Here is a 27,319-nt window from a genome sequence, read left to right on the forward strand (position 1 = left end):
ACATTGTAAATCCCAAGAACAGCCTTAGTCTTATAGAGCACTCTGGCTTTTCCTTAATGTTTTGTTTTGTTGCAGCAAAACAATTACACACAATGCTTGTGCTAAAATGTAAAACAAATGATCAGAACACAAAATAGCAGTTCATCAAATTAGCCTCATCTCACTTTTTGCTCTCTCACAAATCTCATTCTTTTGCAAACGCCCTGGTAAAGAGCAAATGTTGATCTGGTGGGTGGATTTCACAGGGCAATCAGTAAGAGATGCAGCATGAACTGAATACACAGGCATGGGTTTCCTGTTTTGTGAATAAATAAAATATTTTCCTATGAAATGATGATTCTAACTGTTTTTTACTCAAGAGTCCAGTTGGAGATATAGATATGATGAAAATTATGACAAAAATCTTCTTTAGGCAGATATATCATTGAAATGAATACCTGAACTGGACAGAGTCGTCAAAGCAAAGATTCAGTTAACTCTTTAAGGTCAATGGTCTCAGTTCTCAGGAAAAATGAGATCATCTCATTTCTCAGTTCTGCTCACCAATGACGCCACTCAGAAAAGTCTTTTCCAGAGATTTGAAACAGAACAAATTTAGCATGTTATTAGCCAAATTGTGAAAATTGAAAAATTCTTGCAGCTTTCCCCACCTGTAATAGATCATTTATTTATACTTTCTGGTGAGAAGCACAGGAGTTACACATGCCAATGGAGCCATCTTCTTTTCTGCCATGATTATCTTGTGTCCTCAGCACCTGCAAAACGTAAAAATATGTGAGCTTTTGCTTCCCGCATCAACTAGTATTCTCCGCAGGGCTGCTGTCCAGACACTGGAGCAGCTTTAACCACACGTAGCATGAGTACCTGGGTGTACAGCCCTCCTAGGACAGCCCTTGACCAGTTAATGAACTAAGAACGAGAAAGCCCAGCTTCCTTGCCTAGGGGCAGGGTGGTTCTTCAGCAAAACTCAAATGCCTGGGTGCTGAAAGGAGAGATCTAAAGCTGTCCTCTGTGGCACTTTGCCCAGATAACACCATGTTTGGCTTCCACTCCTTCCCTGTCTTGCTTCCTCCATTCCCTTCCTGGTTTCCCATGAGGGCCCCCTCAGTAAGTTACAGGCACAGGGATCCTCACCTCAGGGCTGGCCCCCGTGAACCTGGCCCACACAGGATCCTACAGACGCTCCCACCTATAGTCTTCAAACACTTCCTTACATACCCACCTCAAAGGGAAAAAATCATGTATTCTTGCCTTGCATGTTTTAAAATTAACATCTGAATGTTTTTTCTTTTCTTTAAAAATTTTTTCAAACTATTTTTATTGATTTTTTTTTAGAGAGAGAGAAAGGGAGAGAGAGATGGAAACATTGATGTGAGTGAGAGAGAGACATTGATTGGCTGCCTCCTGCACACCCCCTACTGGGATGGAGCCTGCAGCCTGGGCATGTGCCCTGACTTGGTATGAAACCAAGACATCTCAGTCCATGGGATGACGCTCAATCCACTGAGCCACACCACTTTAGCTAAATGTTTTTTCATTATGAGTTACAGTAGTTGAAAAGGATGTAATTTGTGACATACTGTAAAAGTGGCATGTAAAAATAAAACCTCCACATTTCTCTTTTGATCTACCCAATGGAATCTAAATATCATAGTGATATGATACATCATTATCCATTTAAAATATATGTAAACATGCTTATGGTTAAAAGTCAGACATTTTGTAGCATTCATTTCTTTTCTTAAACATCTATTTCCATTGTACTTCTCCCATTGACTTTCACTGTAACCATAATACTTTAAATGCTTTAAAATATTTTATTTACCAAATCATAATTCCCTCAAGCAAAAAAATACATATTTAAATGTATGTTTTTTATTTCCTTTGACTATAAGCTTCCAGGGGTTAAAGACCTTTTTAGATTAATTACCATAGAATTTATAAAAACAGCACATACTTAAATTGGTTAATCTATCAAAACAAACATGAACATTTTTATTGGAAATGCACTTCTTAATGAGATGGTAATTGTTCCCCTATTATTTTTACTTATTATTATTCACTTTTAGAGTGAAGCAAAGTTTAATATCAATTCTATTAATAGATATTGTCACAGATTTAGGCACTGATGAATGTTGCTTACTATAGATAGATGGTTTTTGAAGAAATTTTATTACAGCAATGTCAAACAAATCTTTGAATTCTTTCTGAGTTACATGTGAAAAACCACCCAGTAACCTTTCAAAAGCTTTTATAAAAGAATCTGTTAGCCAGTCATAGATGATATTTTCCCATTTCTAGAAAATGGACCCAAAAATGCTTTTTCAGCTTTATCACATAGTTTATCAAGTTACTCTTTCACTTTAAGACACAACTTGAGAAACTAAAATTAGTTGGAAAAATGTAATATTGCTAAGTTAAACACCCTTGACGTGTACTATCACTATCTTTTTTGATAAAATAATATTTCTTATAATCTACTTTATGTATTTTTTTATTTCAGAATCTTGAAGCTGCAACTTCGCTCATTTGCTTTATGGGTGATATTCCCTTATTGCCTAATTGGCAGAGCTAGTCCTTGTTGTAAACCAGACAACACTTCTGCTTTAGAAAGAGTCTGATTTCATCTTTCAGCTGAAATTAGTATGTTACTGAGGGTTTCTGTGGTGATGTCTTACTATTTCTCTCGGAATTTTCACTCAGGAGAATTGGGAAATAGAAGATGGAACAGGCCAGATCACTAAATTTATCATCACTCCTATCATCCGTACTCTATAATATATCTGAATTTATAACATTCAAACATGAATCCAAATACCTTATTTCTAGGAACACACTTCTTCCTTAGCAGAAATGTGCAGATCCAATGTCTACACTAACTCCTTGCTTGACAACAGCCCTCACCCCACCTCAACCCCGTGCCTCCCTAAGAGTGTTTTTACATCTGGGCAAAGTAGCATAATTAGATTCAGAATAATTGAAAAATAGGCCAGTTTTTGTGTGAAGTGGAGGGCATCAGGACAAGGGGATGCAGGAAAGGAGACCCTCCATGACTCCTCACAGAACACATTCTCAGGTACATAGACTCCTTTATGGTTAGTTTTTAGAACTCCATGCATCGGAAAGTCTTTGTGTGACCCCCACTGTACCCCACTATGAACATCACTGGCCTTGCTCAAGCTCCTCATTATACAAAAAAGAAATCTGAAGACCAGGGCAATCTGATGACTTTTGGAGATCATATAGTGACAGCACCCAAACCAGCATCTGGATCTCATTCCCAGTCTGGTGTTCTTTCCATCAGCTCTAGTATATCATTTGTCATCATCATCATCATCATCATCACCATCTTAAATAAGAGTTAACATTTATTATGCTTTTACTCTATTCAAAGTGCTGTTTGAAGCCCTTTACATTGATTTACTGCTCATACTAGCCTGTGATGTAGACTCTATCATTATCCCCATTTTACAGATTGGGAAATGGAAGCTCAGAGAAGCAAAGTGATATGCCCAAGATCAAAGGACCAGTAACTGCAGAAATAGGATTTCAATCCATGTCTGACCCCTGGATTTGCTCTTTCGATGACTGTTTCTCAAAGTGGTTTCTATAAACACTAGCCCAATAAGATGCTCTCTGATAGGAGATTCTGTAGTCAAACTGGTTTGACTATAGTCCCTCCCTCAGAATCACAATGCACATTAGCCCTTCAAAGGAATTGAGATGTCCTATAGAAACGACACATACTTATCAGTGTTTTCCAGGAAAATGTTATTTTCCCAAACACCTATTACTAGAACCCCCATTAAAGGAAACTAATTTTGGCTCAATATCTGTAACACTTGGTCTAATTCTCAAACTCTAGCAGCTCTGACCTAATAAAGGTGGTGTCATTATATATATAAAAAAGGAAGAATCACCAGGACTCTCCACCATGAAGGACATAACAAGAAGGTAACTGTCTGCAAGCCAGGAAGAGAGGCCTCACCAGGAACCAAATTGACTGGTGCCCTTTCTTGAACTGCCCAGCCTTCAGAACTGTGAGAAAATAAGTTACTATGGTTTAAACCACTCAGACTATATAATCGTTATTATGGCAGCCTGAGACATTCCCTCTTATCCCCGCCCGCTCTGTCTCTGATCTACCCCAATTCCTTCCTATAGTGTTGGGAAAGTACACTGACTTAGGAGTTCCCAGACTGGGTCATCTCAGTGTCCCACGGAACTTATTTGAGCTTCAGTTTCTCCATCTGCACATGAGGGATACAGATTCCTGTCTCCCACACAGGGTTTTGGAGGAACCCAGTTAACTTATGTGTATGAAATCACCTTACAAACAGCATAGCTCTGTCCATGGGCAAGCTGTATCTGGTACCTGCCACTTTCTCTTACTGTACCCCTTCCGATCCCCTACTTGATTTCTCATTTGAGTCCCTTCCCAGTCTTCTCGCCCTTCCAGTTGCCAGTCATTTGACCTCCCTCAATCCAATCCCTGGTTGTCCATCATAATTCTCCTTTAGAATATGTCTATTGGCAACACATTCTCTTAGTTTTCCTTTACTTGAGAATGTCTTCATTTTTCCTTCAATCCAGAGGGCTATTTTCGCTGGATCTAAAATTCTGTGTTCATAGTTCTTTCCTTTCAGCACTAAAAGTATATACATTGTTTCATTGTCTTCTAGCCTCCACGGTTCCAAATGATGAACCTACAGTCACTTGAATAGTTGGTCCCTTCTTTCATAATATGTAGTTTTTCTCCAGATGTTCAATATTTTTCTTTATCTTTTGTTTTCAGCTGTTTATGATGTGTCTGAGAGGGGTTTTCTTTTGAGTTTTAAAATCTGTAAGGTTATAGCTTTTTCCAATTTGGTAATTGGCCATTATTTCCTCAAATATTTATTTTTTTCAGAATGAATCTATCTTTTTACTTTCCTTCTAGAATTCCAATAAAACAAATGTTAGACCTTTTTACATTGTCCCACAAGTTTCCAAGGCTCTGTTCTCTCTTCAGATTATGTAATTAGTCTCTATAAGTTCATAACACTTTCCTCTGTCACCTTCACTATGCTACTGAACCCATTAATGAATTTTTAAATGTCAGATGTTGTATTTTTTTTTTTTTTTGTACTTCTAAAATTTCTTTTTGGTTCTTTATTGTTATCTCTGTTTCTCTGCTGCAGATGTTTATCTTTCTGTTCAGTTCAAGTTGTTTATTTTTATCTCAAGATAGATAAATAGCTGCTTTAATGTATTTGATAATTGTAACATCTGAGTCAGCCTGAGGTTGGCATCTGTTGATTGTCTTTTCTTTTGAAAATAGTTCACATCTCCTGGTTCATTGTATGATGCATCATCCTGGATTCTATCCTGAACATTTTGAATATTATGTTGTACAGACTCTAAGTACCATTATAGCAATTCTCTATAGAATTATTTATTCATATATATATTTTTTAATCCTCAACCAAGGATAGTTTTCTGTATCTTCAGATAGAGTGGGAGGGAGAGAAAGGGAGACAGAGAGAAACATCGACGTGAGAGGGACACATTGACTGGTTGCCTCCCGCATGACCCCAACCAGGGCCAGGGATGATCCACAACCTAGGTACGTACCCTTGGCTGGAATTGAACCTAAGACTCATTGGTCTGTGGGCTGACGCTCTACCACTGAGCCAAACTGGCCAGAGCTTAATTCTCTGTAGAATTAAAAAATAGGTTTTAAGCAGGCAATCCACCAGGTAGGTTCAGAATGCAGGTGCCGCCGCACTTCTGCGGGCAGCGGTTTCCATCTCCGTTTCCTGTTCGAAGCCTTCACCATCCTGTTGTGGGTCTTTCCCAACCATGTACAACTTAGGGGAGAGCCTGGGGCTCACACAGTTCTCATAATTAGAATTACAGGATCTGCCCTGGCCACTTTGGCTCAGCGATTGGAGCATCGGCCTGCAAACCAGAGTCCCAGGTTCGGTTCCCACTAGGGGCATGTGCCAAAAAATAAATAAATGGAATTAGAGGATCCCCTTCTCAAGTCCTCTTTTCTCTAGGTTACCCCCAACTGCTGACCAGTCCCTCTGGCCAGAGAGATGGGGTTCCTCTACCATTCCTCTTTTGTTTTAGCTTTCTGGCCCTTCACTCAGCTCCAAACTGTGCTCACCTTCAGGGCAACACCACGAGAGGAAAGGGGAAAAAGAGGAGAATTTCTTCCACCATCTTAGAAAAACGGGGTCTCTGTTCCTAGTTCTTTTGCCCAGAAATATGGGGTCATTACTGAGTTTTTCTGGAGCATCCCCAGCACAAAGCCCTCAAAGAGAAAGGAAAGCAGGAAATTCATGCCCCCAAACAACGTCTCCACTTTCGTCTGCCGTTCAGAGCGCTCAGGTAGGTGCTTTGTGTTTCGTCCCAAGTTTTTGGTTGTAATTAATCAGCGGGAGAAACGGGTAGCATGAGCGTGCTCTATTCAAGACTGAAGGGGGCTCAGTCCACCTTGGCCAGAACCATATCTACATCTGACTTTTCTTTCCTTGCACCTTGTCTTCTCTCCCCTTCTGTCTGCATTTTTCATATTTCATCTCTCCTTATCTGTCTTATTTGTCATCACTTTGCTGATTTTGTTCTATATCTATAATTATACCCACATTTAATATATGCTATATATAGTCTATCTGTGTTTATAAAGTATCTATACATATATAGCATTTTATATATATACTGTATACACACACAGTATTTTATTATATAACTATACTTAAATTTATTTACAATATCTGCTGTTGGGTATTTTTGTTCCCACTTTGGGGCTACTACAAATAGTGTTGTTATGAACATTCTGGTAGATACATTTTGATGAGTATACAGTGATACCTCGGTTCTCGAACGCCTCGGATTTCGACCAAATCGGTATTCGACCAGGAGATTCGAGAAACTTTTGTCTTGGAATCCGAACAAATATTTGGAACTCGAACTTCCGAGATGAGCCGAGTTGAGCCGAATGGCGTTCATTCGGCCCAGCGCGCCTTGCTTGCGTCAGCAGTGTGAGTGCAGAGAGAGAGTCATGCTTTGTGGAGAGAGTCACGCTTTACACTGAATTGAACCCTTAGACATACTGTACACTTTTATTTCTTGTTGAGACTTATTTTTTTCTACATATTATATACAAATTAGGCCAGTAAATAGGCATTTTCTGGGGCTTGGAACGAATTAATCCAGTTTCCATTATTTCCTATTGGGTTTCATTGCTTCGGTTCTCGAACAATTTGGTTCTCGACCGTCCTCGTGGAACAAATTATGTTCGAGAACCGAGGTATCACTGTATATTTTTAGGCTGAGTACATACTTTGGAGTATGATTCCTGGGTCCCAGGAGACATATACTTTCAGCTTTAGTAGATACACAAGCACAATTATTTAAAATAAATTCCCACATAATTTTGGTCCACAGCGAAGACTGTGAATAGCTGCCCTAGAGCCTACTATAGCTTCTTGTTCTCCATCTGCTATTTCCGTTTGGCTGTCGGTCCATCACCATCTCCTCACGTAGCCTGAAAAACTGCCCTCAGCTGCCACGAAGACTCAGAACCACAGCAGACTGTTCTCTCCAGATGCCGCAGGGCTGGGGCTCAGCTAGGAGCCTGCGTCTCAGAGCAGGAAAGCCCTGGTTGCGAAGGGAGGCGGCAGAGCCTGTGTTCAGGTGCTGGCGGCTCACTGCACAGTCCCTCTCCACCTCAACCCTGCACGGTGCAGGGCTCTCCTGCTTACTCAGGACCCATGGTGCTTGATCTCACTCCTCTCCTGTCTCCATTCCCTGACCCCCACCAAGCATTCATACCTATTCTCGTTCTGGTTTTGTCAACACCAAGTCTGTTTGTCTTTCTGGAGTTCTATCTCCCTTGCCCCCTTATTTTGGGGACCCTGGGTGATAAGCCCCTCCATCCTATCATTTCCACCTGCCAGTGGTTCTCATTGCTCATCTTCCACCAGGGAGAAATCCAAGCAAACAAAGGAGGTACTTCAGGGTCTTCAATTCTAATGTATTCAAGGTTACCTTTTTCATCTCGTTGTGTATCGTTTGCTGGAGCTGTGATTTCTTCTGAATGTGCCTCTTCCTTGTCATTCATCATCAGCTCCCCAGTTAAAAAGGGAATATATAACTTCGGGTTCAAATCAGCCGTGGTCCCAGAACCATTCCTATGATTGCTCTCTAACACAAAGACATACTGCTCCTGGGAACCGAATTCACCGAACAGCTCACTGTTCTTGGTCTCTATTTTATACACCTCAGGAATAAGGCTGATGTGAGAGGAAGAGATAAAAAATACATTAGCCAAGTCCCTTGCAGGATTAAATGTCAATACAGCCAGATAATACACAGGAATCAATTTGATGTGTGTGATTGGAATGATCCAAATGCAGTGTGTGGATGAAATTGAACTGACGGTGATATTTTTAATATTCCGAAGGGAAATTAGACATTTGTGTCAGTGGTTGAGGACTCCAAATCAATATAATTTTCATCACTGAATTTTTATTGAGTACTTACAGGTTGTACTTTGCAAAATCAAACTTAAAAGACTCTTTCCTGCCACTCTTCATATGGGTTCTGTTTACTTAATGGAAAATGTTTTTCTTTTTCATGTTTTTCGGCTGCTCTAAAATGTTACATCTAACCTTTGATATTATAAGTTTGCTGTTTGGCAGTACCCCATATTAGACTGGTGCTATAGACTTACTAGTAAGGTATTTTAAGGGCCTTTTTTTCTTTTTTTGTGTGTGTGTAAAAGCAAAAGAAATGGAAACATGGTTCTTGCTAAAATGGGTAATATTTACTCTTTTAGTGACACCAGATCTGTGCCGTCATCGCAAACCAGGTGCATTTAACACACACACACACACACACACACACACACACACACACACCATAGCCAAACTTCTTGCATCCTGAAAACTGAAACACCATTCATTTCAAATGATTTCCTTAAGGACTGTTTCCAGCTGCAGTATTACCCAAACTGTGAATTTGTCAACTCACTACACATTGTCTTCCATGCGGACATTGTCTGGATTGGGAGAGGTGATGTTAACACACTTGGGTCTCAGGTCTGTAGGAGGATAGCTGTTGATGGCACCTGGGGAGAGAGTGAGCTGGTTAATCTAAATTTCACCCTTCCAAATTCTGAGTGTCACCCAAAGTCAGCTCCTCTTTTCCTGTGGTTGGACATGTTTTCAGGAGCAAAATAATTTTATAAAAGACTCAGCAAAGTGGGCACTCTCTGACATTGCAATACCTCGCTGGCAAAGTCAATGAGATACAGTAGTGATTGAGTCAAAAATCCTGATGCTCTGTATGTCACAGGCTTGTGATATACTTCAAGGACATCTCTTAATCTCTTCTATCATCTGTTTCTCCCCCTATAAAAGGAGGATCTTTCTAGAAGACACCATTAACTACTGAAATTGCCTGGCCTATTTATCTTGGAGTTGGAAGAGGCACCATATTTTGCAAGTGATAAGCCTGAGAGTAAATATAAATCTTGAATTCCAAGATTCTTGGAGCTTTATGAGTGCCAGAAAATGTGCATCCCTGAGAGTCCTTGGTAAGCCTGCAGGAGCTGCGGACAACCATTCAGCGTGGCCTCTGACTCACTCCTACTCCCCAGCACAAACCAGGACTCACGTGCTCCTGCAAACTCTTAGGTATACTACTGTAGCCCTGTTCAAACTTACAGCGCATGGATAGAGGCTGGGGCAGCCACTCTCAAAGTGCCACTGTGAAAAGTTACCTTAATTCTCCTGCATGGCTGTGCCCAAGCCAGCTGTCTGGGGCAGAGGCTTTTATTTATTTATTTATTTATTTATTTATTTATTTATTTATTTTATTATCCTCACCCGAGGACATTTTTCCATTTTTTGTTCAGGTAGAGTGGGAGGGAGAGAGAGGAACAGAGAGAGAGAGAGAGAGAAACATCGACCTGAAAGGGACACATCGAGTGGCTGCCACCTGTACGACCAACCAGGGTCGGGGACAAACTGCAACCGAGGTACGTGCGCTTAGCGGGAACCGAACCTGGGTCTCTCGGGACCGCAGGTCGATGCTCTAACCGCTGAACCAAACCAGCCAGGGCCAGGCAGAGGCTTTTAGAAGAGATTTGTGCCCATGGCTCATAAGAATTGAAGTTGGGTAATGGTAGTGGATATTATTTATCATAGCAGTATCTCTTGTTAAGGGCTTAGAAATTGAAGTATAGTTTAATGGGTGAGAGGATAATCCTTGGGTCAGAATGCATGGAGCTGAGTCTAGAATGTTCCAACTATTAACTGTGAGCTTTTGAGCACCTTATTTAATGTCTCTGGAGCTCAGTTTTTCAGTTGTAAAATGGGGATACTGATACTTTTCTTTGAGGGCTGTCCTTAAGGATATAATCCATTGAAAGAACTTGATACATAGTTAACACTCACAGGTTGGGGTTAAAAGACACTTTTTACCCATATGGGGTTTCCCGACAAAGATCTTGATAGGGTAACATTTAAGCTCAAGGTCAATAGACCTCAGATTTTTCTCTGTAGTTTTCTCACTGCCTCCTACTCATGTCTTAACTCTACCATTTTGACTGAAGTGAGGATCCTGTTACTAAGTCCCCTGGTGGATTGTACACATAGACATTAACTATATTACAAAAGCAATAGAAGGAAGCAGCCCCAGAGCTCATCAGTAGATGAGTGGATAAAAAAGTGTGGTACATTTACACAATGGAATACTACTTAGCCGTAAAAAAGAAGGAAATCTTACCTTTTGCGACAGCATGGATGGGCCTGGAGAGTATTATGCTAAGTGAAAGAGGCCAGTCAGAGAAAGACAAATACCATGTGATTTCATTTATATGTGGAATCTAATGAACAAAAGAAACTAACAAACAAAATAGAAATAGACTCATAGATACAGAGAACAGACTGACAGCTATCAGAGGGGAGGGGATTGAGGAGACTGGGTGAAAAAAGGTGAAGGGATTAAGAAAAAACACTCATAGACAGACAACAGTATGGTGATTACTAGAGGAAAAGGGGGCAAGGAGAGGTAGGGGAGGATAAAGGAGGCATAAATGGTAATGGAAGAAGACTTGACTTGGTGTGGTGAACACACAACACAATAAACAGATGGTACATTATAAACTTGTATTCCTTTAACCTATATAATTTTATTAACCAATGTCACCCCAATAAATTCAATAAAATAAATACATAAATAAAATGTTTTAAAAAAGCAATGAAAGAGAAAAGTTTTCATGACTTACGTCTGATTGAATAGACAAATGGCTTGACAAACTTGATTACGTAGTTCAAATCTGGTTTGTGAGTTCGGCCAAGCTGGACTAAGTGATGATCCAGTGGATAGCTGGCTAATTCTTCTAATTCCTTGTCATTGTGCACAGGACCAAATGAAAACACAAATATGGAGTAGCCCTGGCACTTGGCTCTCAGAGATACATTTCTTAAGACTTCCTTATCTAAGGGGTTGGTTTCTCCAGCAGATATAACAAAGATAACTTTGTTTTTCCGCAGGTTGGGGGTTCCTGCAAAGACATTGTCAATTGTCCACTGTAGGGCATGCCCAATAAAAACATCTCCATTGAGCGGTTGAAGAGAGTCTTGGAGATGATGTTTCATTTGGTATATACTGTTATAAGTAACCAAATCAAATTCCAGGTAGACAGGGCATTCCTCAGTGTTGGGCACATAGCCTGGAGGAGAGTAGCTCAGGACTGCCACTCTGTCTCCTAAGGTGGACATCAGTGGATCCGGGGCAATGTGAAAGTAATCGAGCACTGAGATTATGAAAGCTTTCACTTCCTTAAACTCATCATTTCCTACTCTTTGGGAAGCATCAATGAGGAAAGCTACATCCATGTAATAGTCCTGAAGAGAGGCATCTCCAGGTTTGTCAGGAAAACCTGGGTCTTCTTTTCTGCCATAATTTTCATGTCCTGCAACAAAATAACTCAAGTCACTCTTTTAATAGAAGGATAAACTCCAAACTCCTAGCCAAGGAAGACAAATACACAGCATGGGGTGTTGTCATGCTTCATTTCCACACCCATGGCAGACCTCACTAATCAATTACAATACTTGTTCCCAGATTCTTTCTCTAATTATGTCTTCACACAGTGCATGGAAAGTGATTACCATATGACAGATGTCACATGAAAATAAACCTATTTGCTACCCCATCCCAGATCTTTGTTGAAATATTGATTTATCCTCCAGCTATTTTCATATGCCATTAAGAAATATACAGCTATTTTTAGTGCCCTCCACATGGTTAAAAAATTTGGAGTACATTTGCATGAGATCTGGTTATATGTAATGACCATAAGAGAAAGTAGATATGTCAAAGTCACTTAAGGATGTCACAAACACATTTACCTTTATACACACGTTCAAAATATGCACCATAGTGTAATGTTATGAGAGCAAGTATAAATGTTGACTTTAGAATTCAATCTCTGTATAAGATATGACATACTCTAAGACCTTGGTAATCAAAGTGCTAAGCTACAGTTTATTGCTGTATGACAAGATAAGAAGCTTGTACTATGATATAAGTCAATTGTATTACTAAGCACACTGATTAGTGCAGCTGACTTTTTTGTAACAATACTTCCTCAATGAAAGACAGTGCCTTGCCCTGGCCAATGTGGTTCAGTGGTTAGAGTGTCATCCTGCACACCAAAGGGTCATAGGTTCAATTCCCAGTCAAGGGCATGTACTTGGGTTGCAGCCCCAGCCCCTGTTGGGGTGCATGCAGAAGGCAACCAATTGATGCGTTTCTCTTACATTGATTCCCCCCCCCTCCCTCCCTCCCATTCTATCTAAAAATCAATGGAAAAAAATATCCTCAGGTGGGGATTAACAGAAAGAAAGAAAGAAAGAAAGAAAGAAAGAAAGAAAGAAAGAAAGAAAGAAAGAAAGAAAGAAAGAAAGAAAGAAAGAGAGAAAGAGAGAAAGAGAGAAAGAGAGAAAGAGAGAAAGAGAGAAAGAGAGAAAGAGGGAGGGAGGAGGGGAGGAGGGGAGGGAGGGAGGGAGGGAGGGAGGGAGGGAGGGAGGGAGGGAGGAAGGAAGGAAGGAAGGAAGGAAGGAAGGAAGGAAGGAAGGAAGGAAGGAAAGTGTCTTGATTTATATTCTAATGCTCACTTCTTATCTTGTTATAGACCAGCACTTCAAGTAGCTAAAGAATCCTGATGGCAGGTTGGTGAGGCCACAACAGGAAATGCCAGCTCGGAAAGACGAGAAGTGGGTGGTCAATGTATTTTTTTTTCTATGAAAGAAGTATGTTTGTGAATGTAATCAAGAAGTAGATTTCTAGCTGGCAAAAATTTATTGATACCCATTATTAATTTAATAATAATTAATAATTATTAATTTGCATTTTAAACTTTAGTCCTCACAAATAAATTAATTGATTTGTTATTAATCCCATATTAATGCCATAAATGCTTAATATTGGAATAGAATGCAAAGAACACCACCACAAGTAATGTTATTAACAGAGAAAATGCTCTACTAGATGTTTGAATGCTCAAATAACTGCATTTCTGGGGTAAATGGCACATTATCTTTTATATTTATTGTTGATTTTTGACAAATAAAAATTGTAGGTGTACATGTGGTGTTTTGATATCAGTATACCTTGTGTAAAGGTTACCACAATCAAACTAATATTGTTGGGTTTGATTTGCCAGGATTTGGTTTAGAATTTTTGAATCTATATTCATGAGGAATGTTGGTATGTAGTTTCCTTTTCATGCAATGTCTTTGTATTATTTTGGTATCATGGTAATCTAGCCTCAATGAATTAGTTGAGAAGTGTTCCTACCTCTTTAATTTTCTGAAAGAGTTAGTATAGAATTGGTATTATTTCTTCTTTATATATTTTGTTGACTTTACCACTCAAATCACCCTGGCATGGAGTTTACCTTATGGGAAGGTTTGAACTACAAAGTCAATTTCTTTAATAGATTTAGGGCTATTTTGATTACTTATTCTTGAGTTAGATTTTATATTTGTACATTGCAAAAAATTTATCTATTTCACTTGTGATGTCCAATTTATAGTAAAAAATGTTTATAATATTCTCTAATTATCATTTTAATATCTATATGATATATCTCCTCTCTCATTCCTGATATTGGTAGTATCTTCTCTTTTTTCCTGGCAAGTTTGACTATAAATTTATATATTTTATTGATATTCTCAAAGAAACAACTTTGATTTTATTGATTTTCTCTCTTCTATCTCATTTATTACTCTCTTCTGCTTACCTTGGGTTTATCTTATTCTTCTTTTTTAGATTTCTTAAGTTGGAAATTGAGGTAATTGATTTGAAACCTTTCTTCTTTATCAATATGGGTATTTAATGATATAAATGATATCCTAAGTATTGGTATAATGGAATCTCATAAATTCTGGTATATCGTGATTTATTTTCATTTATTTAAAATACTTTCTTTTTTTTTTTTTAATTTCTTCTTCGATCATGGATTATTTAAAAGTATTTGTTTAGGCCCGACCAGTATGGCCCAGTGGTTGAGCATTGACCCATACACCAAGAGTTCGTCGGTTCAATTCCCAGTCAGGGCACGTTCCCAGGTTGTGGGGCATGCAGGAGGCAGCCAATTGATGTTCTCTCATTGAAGTTTCTATTTCTTTCTCCCTCTCCCTTCCTCTCTCTCTAAAATCAATAAAGAAAAAAAAATTTTTTAAATACTTGTTTAGTTTCCAAATACTTGGGGATTTCTCAAAGATTTTTCTTTTTTTGTTTTTGTTCTTTTTATCCTCACCGAGGACATTTTTCTATTTTTTGTTCAGATAGAGTGGGGGGGGGGGAGAGAGAAACATGGACATGAAAGGGACACATTGAGTGGTTGCCACCCTCACGACCCAACCAGGGCCGGGGACAAACTGCAACCTAGGTACGTGCCCTTAGCGGGAACTGAACCCAGGTCTCTCTGTACCGCAGGCCGACACTCTAATCACAGAGCCAAACCAGCCAAGGCTCAAAGATTTTTCTGCTATTGATTTTTAATTTAACTCTGTTTGAGTCAGAGAACATACTTTGTATGAATTGAATACCTTAAAAATTTGAGAATTGTTTTATGGCCCCAAATATGGTCTACCTTTGTAAATGTTTTACATGTACTAAAAAAGAATGTGTATTCTGTCAGTGTGTGGGTTGTATAAATACCCATTAAGTTAAGTTAGTTTGTAGTACTATTCAAGCCTACTACATTCCTGCGAATTTTCTTCTATTTTTCTGCCAATTAGTGAAAGACATTGTTGAAATTCATTGATGGCTCTTTTATTTATTTTTTACTAATTTGTTTTTGTTACAGATGTTTCTCCTTTCCCCCCCATTGACACCCTCCTCCCCATCCCCCTTGCCCCATCCCCAGCTTTGTTGTCTATGTCCATTGGTTATGCATACATGTATATAAGTTCTGTGGTTTATCTCTCTACCACCCCCCCCAACTCCCATCCTCTGAGGCTTGTCAATCTGTACCCCACCTCTATGTCTCTGGGTCAATTTTGTTCATCAGTTTGTTTAGTTTATTATATTCCACAAATAAGTGAGATCACGGGATATTTGTCTTTCTCTGCTTGGCTTGTTTTGCTTAGCATAATACTCTCCAGGTCCTTCCATGCCATCTCAAAGGTTAAGAGATCTTTCTTTCTTACAGCTGCATAGTATTCCATTGTGTATATGTACCACAGCTTTCTTATTCACTCATCTACTGATGGACACTTGGATTGTTTCCAGATCTTAGCTATTGTAATAGTGCTGCCATGAACATAGGGGTACATATCTTATTTCTGATTGGTGTTTCGGGTTTCTTTGGGTATATTCCTAGAAGTGGGATCACTGGGTCAAATGGCAGTTCAATTTTTAACTTTTTGAGGTAACACCACAGTGTTTTCCACAATGGCTGGACCAGTCTGCATTCCCACCAGCAGTGTACTAGAGTCCCCTTTTCTCCACACCCTCGCCAACACTTGTTTGATGATTTGCAAAAAAATGAAGCTAGACCACCACCATACATGAGAATAAACTCAAAATGGATAAAAGACTTAAATGTGACCTGTGAATCCATAAAAAATTTAGAAGAAAATGCAGGCAACAAAACTTCAGACATCATACGCAGCAGAATTTTCACTGATACAACACCTAAGGTAACAGAAACAATGGGATAAAATGAACACATGGGACTACATCAAACTAAAAAGCTTCTGCACAGCAAAAGAAACAACCATCAAAACAAAAAGGGATCCCACTATATGGGAGACCATAATTGCCAATGATGCATCAGATAAGGGGTTAATTTCCAAAATATATAGAGTGTTCATACAACTCAACAGAAGGAAAACAAAAAAAAACAATTAAAAAATGGGCAGAGGACCTAAATAGACACTTCTCCAAACAGGCCATACAAATGGCCAAGAGACATATGAAGAAATGCTCAACATCACTAATCATTAGAGAGATGCAAATTAAATTAAAACAACTATGAGGTATCACCTCACACCTGTCAGAATGGCTGCCATCAACAAATCATCAAATGAGTGATGCTCTTTCCATTAAAAAAAATCTTTGTTCTCCTTGAGCTTTCTTTTGTAGAATTTCTATTGCTACATCTTCTAGCTCACTAATTTTTTTTTACCAAATCTTATTTGTCATTAATCCTATCCCGTGTATTTTTTATCCTTGACATTATAGTTTTTATCTCTAAAAATTCTATTGACTCTTTTTTATCTTCCATGTCTCTACTTAACTTTTAAGCATAGAAATATTGTTATAATAACTTTTAACATCTTTGCTAATTGTAACATTTGTGTATGTTCTGGTTTAGTTTTGAGGGATTATATTCTTGATTGTGGGCCATGTATTTCTGTTTCTTTTTATGCCAGACATTGTGAAATTATACTTTTTGGGTGTCTTTTGTATTCACATAAATATTTACATGCTTTGTTTTGGGAGGTTGTCAAGTGAACATGGAAATAATTTAATCCTTTTGAGTGATTTTGGAGTGGTGCTAAATTTGAGGCTACTTATTCTCTACTATTGAGGCAAGACCTTTCTAAACCCCCCACCCCAATAATCTATGAATCATGAGTTTTCCAGTCTTGCTGGTGGTAAAAGACACTATTTCTGGCCCTGTGTAAGCAACTGGCACTATTCCTTAATCTTCTCAGATGGTTATTTCCCCAGGCCCAGGTCAACTCTTCACATGTATGAGCTATCAGTATTCTGCTGAATAATAGAGGGGGACCCTCGCAGATCTCTGGAGTTCTCTCTCTGTGAAGCTCTCTCCACTCTGGTATTTGTTTCCTGTGAATTCTTACCACCTTGGTCTCCTTGGACTCTCACCTGTCTCCCAGACTCAAGTAGTACATTGAACTCTACCTGAATTCTGCCTTCCTACACCATGGCCTGAAACTCTCTCATGGCAGTAACCTGGAGCAGCATAGGGTTCACCTTGTTTGTTTCCCATCTCTCAGGGATCACTGTCTTTCATGTCCTGATGCCCAGTGTCTTGAAAACTGTTGTTTTGTGTGTGTGTGTGTGTGTGTGTGTGTGTGTGTGTTTTCTTCTTTTGGTTGTTTCAGTTGGGAAGTAAATCCAGTTCCCATTACTTCATCTTGGGCATTTCTACTAGATAATGACTGACCATCTTGTTTGAGATGTTCCTATGTTCTCTTCCTTCTCACAGAGGACTAAGAACTGATCATTTATGTACCAGTTTTTCTTCAATCAATACATTTGTAGTAATTGAACAGGATTTTGCTTTTCACAAGCATGTTTGAAATTTATGGGCCTCCCATTCCCCCCCAGGAACCTAGTTTCAAATTCTTAAAATTTTTGATCATGATGTAGGGCCCTGATAAAGCTATTAAATATGAAACTGGAAGTGCAGACAAAAGCATGTATTTTATCACCTTTGCTGTGAATTCTAAATAATATACTTTAGCCCTGAAACATCACCACAAAAAGCATTTCTAGAGTTCTTGGCTACAGTGTAAGAGTTGACTAATCCTGAGACAGGGTCTCTGTTTTCCAACTATAGAATTTCAACTTCTTAAAAAAGGCCAATCAAGCCCTGACTGGTTTGGCTTAGCGGTTGGAGTGTTGGCCTCTGGACCAAAGAGTCATGGGTTTGATTCCTGTCAAGGGCATGTACCTCAGTTGTAATTTGTCCCTGGCCCTGGTCAGGGTCAGTCGGGAGGCAACCAATCATTGTGTCTCTTTCACCTCAATGTTTCTCTCTCTCTCTCTCCCTCCCTCTCTCCCTCACTCTCTCTTTTTCTCTCCCTCCCACTCTATCTGAAAATAAATGGAAAAGTATCCTCAGGTGAGGATTAAAAAAAAAGGCCAATCAACACACTTTGTTAAAACACAAGTAAAAACATTTCATAAATGTCTGGTAGACAAGGAAAGGTTGACTCACCATGTTAGTGAAATACTTTTTCATGCATGCCCCTATCAGAAATATTACTGTTTTTTCCCCCAGTTTTCTCTTTCTATGTCAGTAAAATTGCAATCCTTTTCCAAAATATCTAGCAGAACTATTTTCTGAAGAGGTGTATTTCACCTACAAAATTTCTAAATGAAAGTTCTCTACCTACTTATAGGATTAGCATGAGAAGCTAAGAAGCTAAATGTAGATGATTATTTCTTGAAAACTCTAAAATTTAGTCAAACGCAAAGTGTAATTACTTTACTTTGAGTCTAAATTCATCTTATTTAGGGAGACTGGGCCTTCAAAACTACTTTCCTTCAATAAAATCTGGCAGAAGCGTGGATAAAATATACCCATAGCTCAAAGCAATATTGTGTATTTTCTGGAAATGTCACCAAGCCAAATTCCTGTCTTCAAGCCTGTGGGAGAATTTCCTCAGAATGGCAAAGGAAGGGCCGACTCACTTTATTGTTGACTTTATTGCTTGGAAGGAATGAGGACTCCAGCTCAGTGTTCAGGGAATCACCCCCAGAGATGAGCCTAACTTTGGCCCAGATTCAAGCCACAATGCCAAGTGCACTCCAGTGACTTTAAGGAGAAGCAGGGGTGGAAAGGGAATCTAGGCAGAAGGGAGAATCTATAGGACCTAAGCCATTTGGATTGGGATTAAGTGTGCTGTTACGTTGCTCTGCTGCCTTTCATGGCAGTTGTGGGAAATCTCAACATATTCGTGAGATATCCAGCGGTCTGCCTGGGAATTTGTCCATGGGCCAAAATTAGCCACGAGGTCTCCTTAGATAAGCCACATGAAAAATCTACATTATGTGTATGTGTATATGAACGATAGCAGATATTTTTCAAGTTGACCTATTTTATAAGACTTCTCATGAGGTTGACAAAACCTTTTTCACGTTTACACTTTCTGAGTATTTAATTAAACATTCAGTTCACGTCAGGTCTTCTGCTCAGCTCTATGCATGCCTTCTCTTATTTATCTTTCATGCAGCACTATGAGGGTTGAATTATCATCATTCCCATTTTAAAGATGCTCAAGCTGAGGCTTGGAAATGGTAAATGACTTGGCCAAGAAATGGCAGCCTGCAAGTGGTAGAGATAGGATTTGATCCCCACTCTGGGTAACATCTTCAGAAGAACTGGTCATCAAATATGAGGGTAGAGCAGATACATTAATGGGCACATTAACTGCCTCACCCAAGTCCCTTGAATCTGGTTTAAAGAATGAAAATCTCACCCTGACTAGATTTGCTCAGTGGTTAGAACACTGGCCCATGGACCAAAGAGTCGCGGGTTTGATTCTGGTCAAGGGCATGTACTTCAGTTGTGGTTCAGTCCCCGGTCCTGGTTAGGGTTGTGTGGGAGGCAGCCAATCGATGTGTCTCTTTCACATTGATGTTTCTCTCCCGCCTCCTGCCCCACTCTATCAGAAGATACATGGAAAAATATCCTCAGGTGAGGATTAAAAAATAATAGTAATAAAATAAAGAATAAGAGTCTCTCTCAATTGCTATTACTTCTGATTGAAACCGCTAGAGATAGATTTCTTCCAAAAGTAGGCAATTTATATGAATTAAATAAAATTTGTAATTTGTTCTTCTCTAGGCTTTGCGGCACAGTGGTTACTAGCAGAATCTTTGGATTTTGTTGAGTCTTGTCTGCCATTTGTTAGCTCTTTTACCGAGTGTCCTCCTTACCTGTTTTATTATCTAAAAAATAGTGGTAATATTCTACAACCTTATAACGTTTTTGAGAGAATTAAATGAAGTTTGCACAGTGCCTGGTATAAGTTTTAGAGGGAAACAAACAAGTAAGAAAGTCTCAGACATTTGAAAATCCTGCCCGTGATACTATATTTTGCAAATCAGAATTTCCATAAGAAAAAAATACTAAGTCGACTGGTATTAGTGGAACACAACTTACACACATGCATACAAGTGCACACACGCTCTCAGAAATGAGAAAACTCATTCTAGTGTGCTCACAAATGCCTAACTGCAGAGGAGTTGGCAATAATTTACACGCCCCTCCACGTACTACCACCATTCCAGGCCTGTCTTCCCTCCTGTAGGTGAGGCCACCAGTCAAGCTCTAAGGTGGGACAGCAGGGCAGGCAGTCACAGTGTGTATATCTGACTGCATGTCAGTGATTTTACGCCAAAGGGAAACAGAAGAACATTTAAGATGCTCATGTCTTACTGTATGAGATCCTCTTTCCCCATTGCCTGAGCAAGTAGGAATAACTGTCTTCAAGTAGATTTTGTCTTTTTCCCCAAAGACTTAAAATAAATGTCTTTCTTGGCCTGGACTTTTATAGGTGGTACTTAAGTCTGCAAGCGTCACACTCGCCATGTACTTCACACTCTGCAGTCTGCAGTCTGCAGGGGGCACCTGCGTACAGAGACACCTGACACCCACATCTGGCACCTTGGTTGTTATGGTGCTATTCTGTGCTCTGGCTTCTAGTGAGTTTATAAGCAGGGATTTTTTTTAATGAAATAAAAATTTAAAAAAAAAACTGTAGCACCAAAATTATTTAAAAATAACTCTGCCAAACTAGTCTCAAATTTGGCAATTGAATATATTTTTTTATTTGTGAATTGAGCTAATGCCATCACCAGGCAATGTGACATCTTGTTAAAAGTTAGTGTTTTTGTGTGGACGGGCATGGGTTTGAATCATGGCTCTGCCATTCACAAGCTGTGTGACTTGGCTTGTGGTTCTTACCCTCTGAATCAGTGTTCTTATCTGTAAAATATAAAATGTAATAATAATAATAATAGATTTTGGGGCAAAGGTTAAATTAAATCACGTGTAAAAGTGCTTATCATGTTTGATTGGCACATGGTGCACTAAATAAGCAGCGGCGTCTGTGGTCACTATTATTCTTCATGCACTGTTCAATCATCAAGCCAGAAAGCATATGCAATGCTTTGAGAATTGGACTGCACAGAGTAAATATTGGCCCTCAAAGCATTCCCTCTGTACTTTTTATTGAACTGAATCCTTTCTAACTTGTATCAGATACTTTTTTGTACGTACAGAATAAACTCCTGTCAGAATATAAGCTCCTTAAAGCAGGGCCTCTGAGTCTTTAAAAACAAACAAACAAACAAACAAACAAACAAACACCTCTCTAAAACCCCAAAGAGACTAGCTTAGGTTTAACTCAGAACAAGAGTCAAATATAGGGCATCCCCCCAAAAATGTATACACAACTTTGAATAATTATAAAGTCAATGCTTATTAAAATGAATTTCATTTTTTTTTTATCCTCACCCGAGGACATTTTTGGATATTTTGTTCAGATAGAGTGGGAGGGGGGGAGAGAGAGAGAGAGAGAGAGAGAGAGAAACATCGATGTGAAAGGGACGCATCAAGTAGTTGCCACCCGCACAACCCAACCAGGGACGGGGACAAACTGCAACCGAGGTACATGCCCTTAGCGGGAACCGAACCCGGGTCTCTTGGGACTGCAGGCTGACGCTCTCACCGCTGAGCCAAACCGGCCAGGGCTAAAATGCATTTCATTTTCAAAATGTAATAGAATCTACAGATACCCTGTATACATTCTCTGGGACATACTGTACATACTTTCTACATCAAAAAGCACTGTCATAATCCTGGGAAATTCCATGTAAATGCTTAGTAGATTCCTTTCATATAATAAGTGCTCAGCGAGGGATGTCACTGTCACCTCCATCCCTTCTATCACTCCCCTCCACCCCATATCTTTACCTCCACCACTCTCCATCTCCATCACTACTTTATCACCACCGTCACCTCCCCACTCTCATGCCTCTACCTCCATCTCCACCATCAACAATATCACCGCTAACAACATCTCTGCCACCCACCTCCACCACCAGCAAGAGCAAACACATTTACCACCACTGTTCTCACTACTGTGGTGACTGACACCAATATTATCATCACTATCACCTCCACCACCATCACCACCGCTATTATTACTGAATTACTACTTCAAGCGCCCAAGTTTTTCCCATCAGAAAGGGGTCCATGTGATAAAGTGTCACTAATAGTCTGGAACATTGCTTTATTCACTGCAACAGATGACTGCATGAGACATACAGAAGCAACCTCAGTGCCTCAGTGTATATTTGAATGTAAATAGTCCATATACCCTGAACTCTCAGTTCATATTAGTTTTGTCTACATGTAAAACCTTCAAGGAAGACAACCAAAACTGTAATAATGATAGAATAAAATCCTTAAAATGTTAAAAATAGGGCTAGCACATGATGCAACAACTCCACTTCTGGGAATTTATCCAGAGAAAATAAAAACACTAATTCAAAAAATAAGGTATCCCCACATTTGTTGCAACACTATTCACAATAGCCAAGATATGGAAACAATATATGGACATATTTGGCCATAAGAAAGAATGCAATCTTGTCATTTATGACAACATGAAGAGATCTTGTGGGCATTATGCTACTTGAAATAAGTCAGACAGAATACAAATACTGTATGATCTCCCTTATATGCGGAATCTAAAAACAAAACAAAACAAGCTCATAGATACAGAGAACAGTGTGGTGGTTACTAGAGGTGGGGGGTGGGGGTGGGAGAAATGGGTGAATTGGGTCATATGGTAAATAGAGAGATAGATGATAGATAGATAGATAGATAGATAGATAGATAGATGATAGACAGACAGATAAGGCACATTAATGAGCAGCAACAACAACAAATCAAGAAGAATCTAACCCAAATAATAAAAAACTATTAAGATAATAAAATTTAGCTATGAGTTTTGATAAAAAAAAATTTTTTTCTTTATTGATTTTACAGAGAGAAAGAGGGGAAGGGAGAGGAAGAGAGACATAGAAACATCGATGCAAGAAAACATCGATCAGCCACCTTCTGCATGCCCCCACCCCCCCGTGGGGATTTGGCCCATAACCTGGGCATGTGCCCTAACTGAGAATCCAACTGGTAACCTCTTGGTGCATGGGTCAATGATCAACCACTGAGCCACGCCAGCCGGGCTAGCTATGAGTTTTTATTTAATACTAGAACTCAATCCATGGTCATAATATTTTCAGAATTTTGTGCCAAATATGTAGCCAATAAAATCTAAGCAGCATAGCAGGAGTACTGGGGGTTGGAGGGAGAGAAAGGCAGTAACAGCAGTGTTTGCAGAGAAGAGAAAACAACATAATAATACATTTTAAGAATATGAATTGAACTGTATGTTTGTGACAATTTTTTAGGACATTCCAAGTTTTTCATGTTTTCCCTAAGTATGGAGTCTGGCAATAAAAATAACCTGGCATTTATCATGCCACAGGGACTTTAGACAGCTGCAGAAGTCCAGATAAATCTAATTTTCATGATTCCTGTGGTTTTAACAACCATTTGCAGATTGAAAACTATGTTTGCCATTAAATGAGAACTATCATATAATTTGCACACTATAAATATATAACAATTCTGGAATGACCAAGTGACTCCAATTGTTACAAATAAGATCAGGGTTACAAATTCTCACTATATTAAGGATTCAATAATTTCAGAGGCTTGAGGTCAAATAGGGCCAAGGTAGTGATTTCTATGTACCCTTCTCCCAGAGCTCACTGCATGCTTTTGAAAGTAAAGTAGAAAAATATAAGAATGTGATGACAAAATGTCACTTTCACAAAGTTATATTCCTATCAACATCTTACTTTCAAATTAGCAAAGAGAGAAATGTTCCTGAAGTGGAAACATAGAACAAAAATCCTAAGGCCCAGCCCCATCCCCCCAAAAAACTAATACAATAAATTTTCAAGTTAAAGTAAATGCAACAACCTCGGTCCACAGTTTAAAATAAGCAGGATACTCAGTTTATTCCCCAAAGAGCATCAAGATGGTGGAGATTTGCCCTGGTTGGTGTTGCTAAATGGTTAGAGTGCATGCCTGTACACCAAAGGGGCATGGCACATACCTGGGTTGCAGGTTCCATACCTGACCCAGAGGAGGCGCATGTAGGAGACAATCTTTCTCACACTGATGTTTCTCTCTCTCTCTCTCTCTCTGTGTCTCTCCTCCTCCCTCCCCAGCCCTGGTTGGGGCGTGTGCAGGAGGCAACCAATCAATGTAGCTCTCTCACTTTGATGTTTCTCTCTTTCCCCTTCCCTTCCACTCTCTCTAAAAAAAATCATTGGAAAAAATATCTCCAGGTGAGGCTTAACCAACTAACTAAATGAATGAATAAATAAGTAGGGTCTCTCAGTACTGACAGGTTGATTGGATAATTCTTTGTTGCGAGAGGCTGTCCTGCACATTGTAAAATGCTTAGCAGCATCTGTGGCCTCTACCCACTGTGACAGTGGTATCCTCCAATTCTGACAACAAAAAACGTCTCCAAATATTGCAATTTGTCTCCTAGGGCAGGTTCCCACCTACCTTCCATGAATTTGCAAGAGGTGATCACTAAATACCTTTCCCTATAATATCTAATACCCTATCATTGATTCAAAGTCAAAATACATACTGGTTCTTAAAAGAGAGCTAATTTGTGGATCAGAATCAGATTAAAGTCAGATGAAAATGTAAAACAGAGTCCTGAAAATTCCCCTGAGCTCAATTCCAGCCTCACTTGAAGACAAAAGTGTTGCTTCTAATTTCTCAATAAAATTCATTTTTGAAAAGAGTATCAGCTGAAGTTATCCTAAGGCCTGGGACTGCTTATAGCTATGAGTTAGCCTGAGGCTGAGTTTGGTTTAGTATTTAACATTCATTACAAATTATCCTGTCCTTTTTTAATCCTGAAAATAGATTAAGTATATTTTAAATAATGTTTAACATAGCATCTTTGATGAAAGTGCTAGGGTTGCCATTTGGTTAACATTTGCAATTTCATTAGAATTAAACCACCCATTTCATTACATCATTTCAAAGAACTATGTGTATGCCATTGGTAAGTAAGTAGGAGGGGCTGAATTTTCCAAGGAATTTTTATATAGCAGATGTCGTGGTTAAAATGCATTATAGCGAGGAAGATGGCAGTGGGCAGGACTGGAGGGAGGGCGAGTGTGTGAGAGGGTGAGCGAGTGTGTGAGAGAGTGAGAGTGGATGTGGAGGTGAACGACCAAACCCCAGCAGTGCAGAGACACGGAGCAGGTTTCTGTGCTATGGACTGAGCAGCCAACTACCATGGTAAGCGGCCCTTCAGGGCGCTTCTCCCTGCGCCACGGGGAGGTCCCACCATTTCGGAAGATCTCGGGTCTTCCCTGGGAGGAGGCAATGGGAGTGGCTAGGGCCCAGCAATCTGAGCCCACCAGGGCACCTGGCACCATTGGACCAGTGGACACTCTGTGTCAACACAGACCAGTGCACAGTAGTGGAGCTACCAAGGTGCAGGCTGCGGAAGCCGCAGACAGCCCGGAGCCCAGCACCATCATCCCCCATAGTTGCTACTGATCAGAGTCCAGATATACCCCCAGCAACAGAGGCTGGGGAGCAGACATCCATCCCCAGGCAACAGAAGGCCAGACCAGCAGCTGAGACCCATCCCCAAAAACCATAGCAAAAGCTGAGCAGGAGTTGAGCCCCATGGGGCAGTAGCACTCCCCAACCACCAGCAACAGGACCTGGGGCTCCACAGAGGCCTGTGCGGTCCAGTAGCCCACAAGAGCAGTGGGAAGCCAGAGCCCTAGAGAGACTGGTGCAATCCAGCTCCCCGCCCACGGGAACTGCAGAGTGCGGGGGCACTAGAGAGGCCTGTGCCACCCAGCAGGGACTGTGTGATCAAGATACCCCCTGGACCTGCGGGGTGCTGAAGCACCAGAGAGGCCCGTGTGACCCAGCAGCCCATAACATAGGCATAAAGCCAGGTCCCCAAAGGGACTGTGCAATCCAATTACCTACAGGACATGCAGGGTGCGGGTACACCAGAAAGGCCTGTGCCACCCAGCTGCGCACAAGATAGGCTTAGAGGGTGTGAAAATGGAGGCGGAGTGAATAGGAGCTACACAATCTCCAAGGACCAAACAGGAATTACAACTAAAATAAAATACTTGGGAAAAAAACAACAGAAAAACAGCAGGACAGGACCATATAACCAGGGACACTAGTAGGATCTGCGCAAGCATGAGAGGGTGGTGGGCTGGGAGCCCAAGGACAGCAGCAGTCTTAGCTGTGAGCAGCACCCTTGGGGAATAAAGACCATGCCCACTCCACAGCCCAGAGAGCCAGGACAGAGTGCTAAAATAGCCACAGCCACTCACCTGGGGGGTATGGCACAGGGAGGGCAGACTGGGCTGGAACTCTGTGGGGACACCCGGTATTTGGAGGGCACTCAGAGTTTTTGCTGAATTGCGGCCAAAAAGGACGATGGCCAGTGTGCTCCTTCCCAGAGTTGTGGGAAAAAGCAGCACCCCCCCCCCCCGCCAAGATTCAGCCTTTCCCAGATGAGGCAAAGAAATGCAAATTGAGGCTCATTAACAACCAGCATCTATCCCATCCTCTCTCTTATGCAGAACACCAGGGCTACATTTAAGGCACTGAGGAACTGAGACTACTAGCCACCAGGAAAAAGCTAGAGGATAACTGAACATTTCCTGTGCTTGCAAATTTACCCAGGAAAATAATACTTGACAGTGGTGTTTAACGTGGGCCCACCTAGGCTCATCCAAACCCAGGAGAGGGAGTCACAAACAGCAGAACACCAACACCCACAGGGAAAATTTGGCAGGCTCCAAAACCCACTGAGATAGCAAAAATGGTGAAACAAAGAAACAAATCCCAAATGAAAGAACAAGAGAACTCTATCAAAGATGAGATCAATGAAATGCAGCT

General features: G+C 40.2%; 1 protein-coding gene across 1 annotated transcript in view; it reads right to left on the bottom strand.

The window, feature by feature from the left end:
• Window positions 1-694: 694 nt before the first annotated feature.
• COL6A5 (collagen type VI alpha 5 chain) overlaps window positions 695-27,319 on the bottom strand; it is a 107,340-nt gene continuing 80,715 nt past the window's right edge. The window contains exons 37-40 of the mRNA XM_036267158.1: window positions 11,282-11,971; window positions 9,022-9,118; window positions 8,038-8,282; window positions 695-755 (exon numbers count right to left, since the gene is read on the bottom strand). Of these exons, the coding sequence (XP_036123051.1) occupies window positions 736-755; window positions 8,038-8,282; window positions 9,022-9,118; window positions 11,282-11,971 (1,052 nt within the window). The 3' untranslated portion in view covers window positions 695-735. The remainder of the gene's footprint in view (window positions 756-8,037; window positions 8,283-9,021; window positions 9,119-11,281; window positions 11,972-27,319) is intronic.

This window comes from Molossus molossus, unplaced genomic scaffold, assembly GCF_014108415.1.
Source record: "Molossus molossus isolate mMolMol1 unplaced genomic scaffold, mMolMol1.p scaffold_m16_p_18, whole genome shotgun sequence".
Taxonomy (NCBI): domain Eukaryota; kingdom Metazoa; phylum Chordata; class Mammalia; order Chiroptera; family Molossidae; genus Molossus; species Molossus molossus.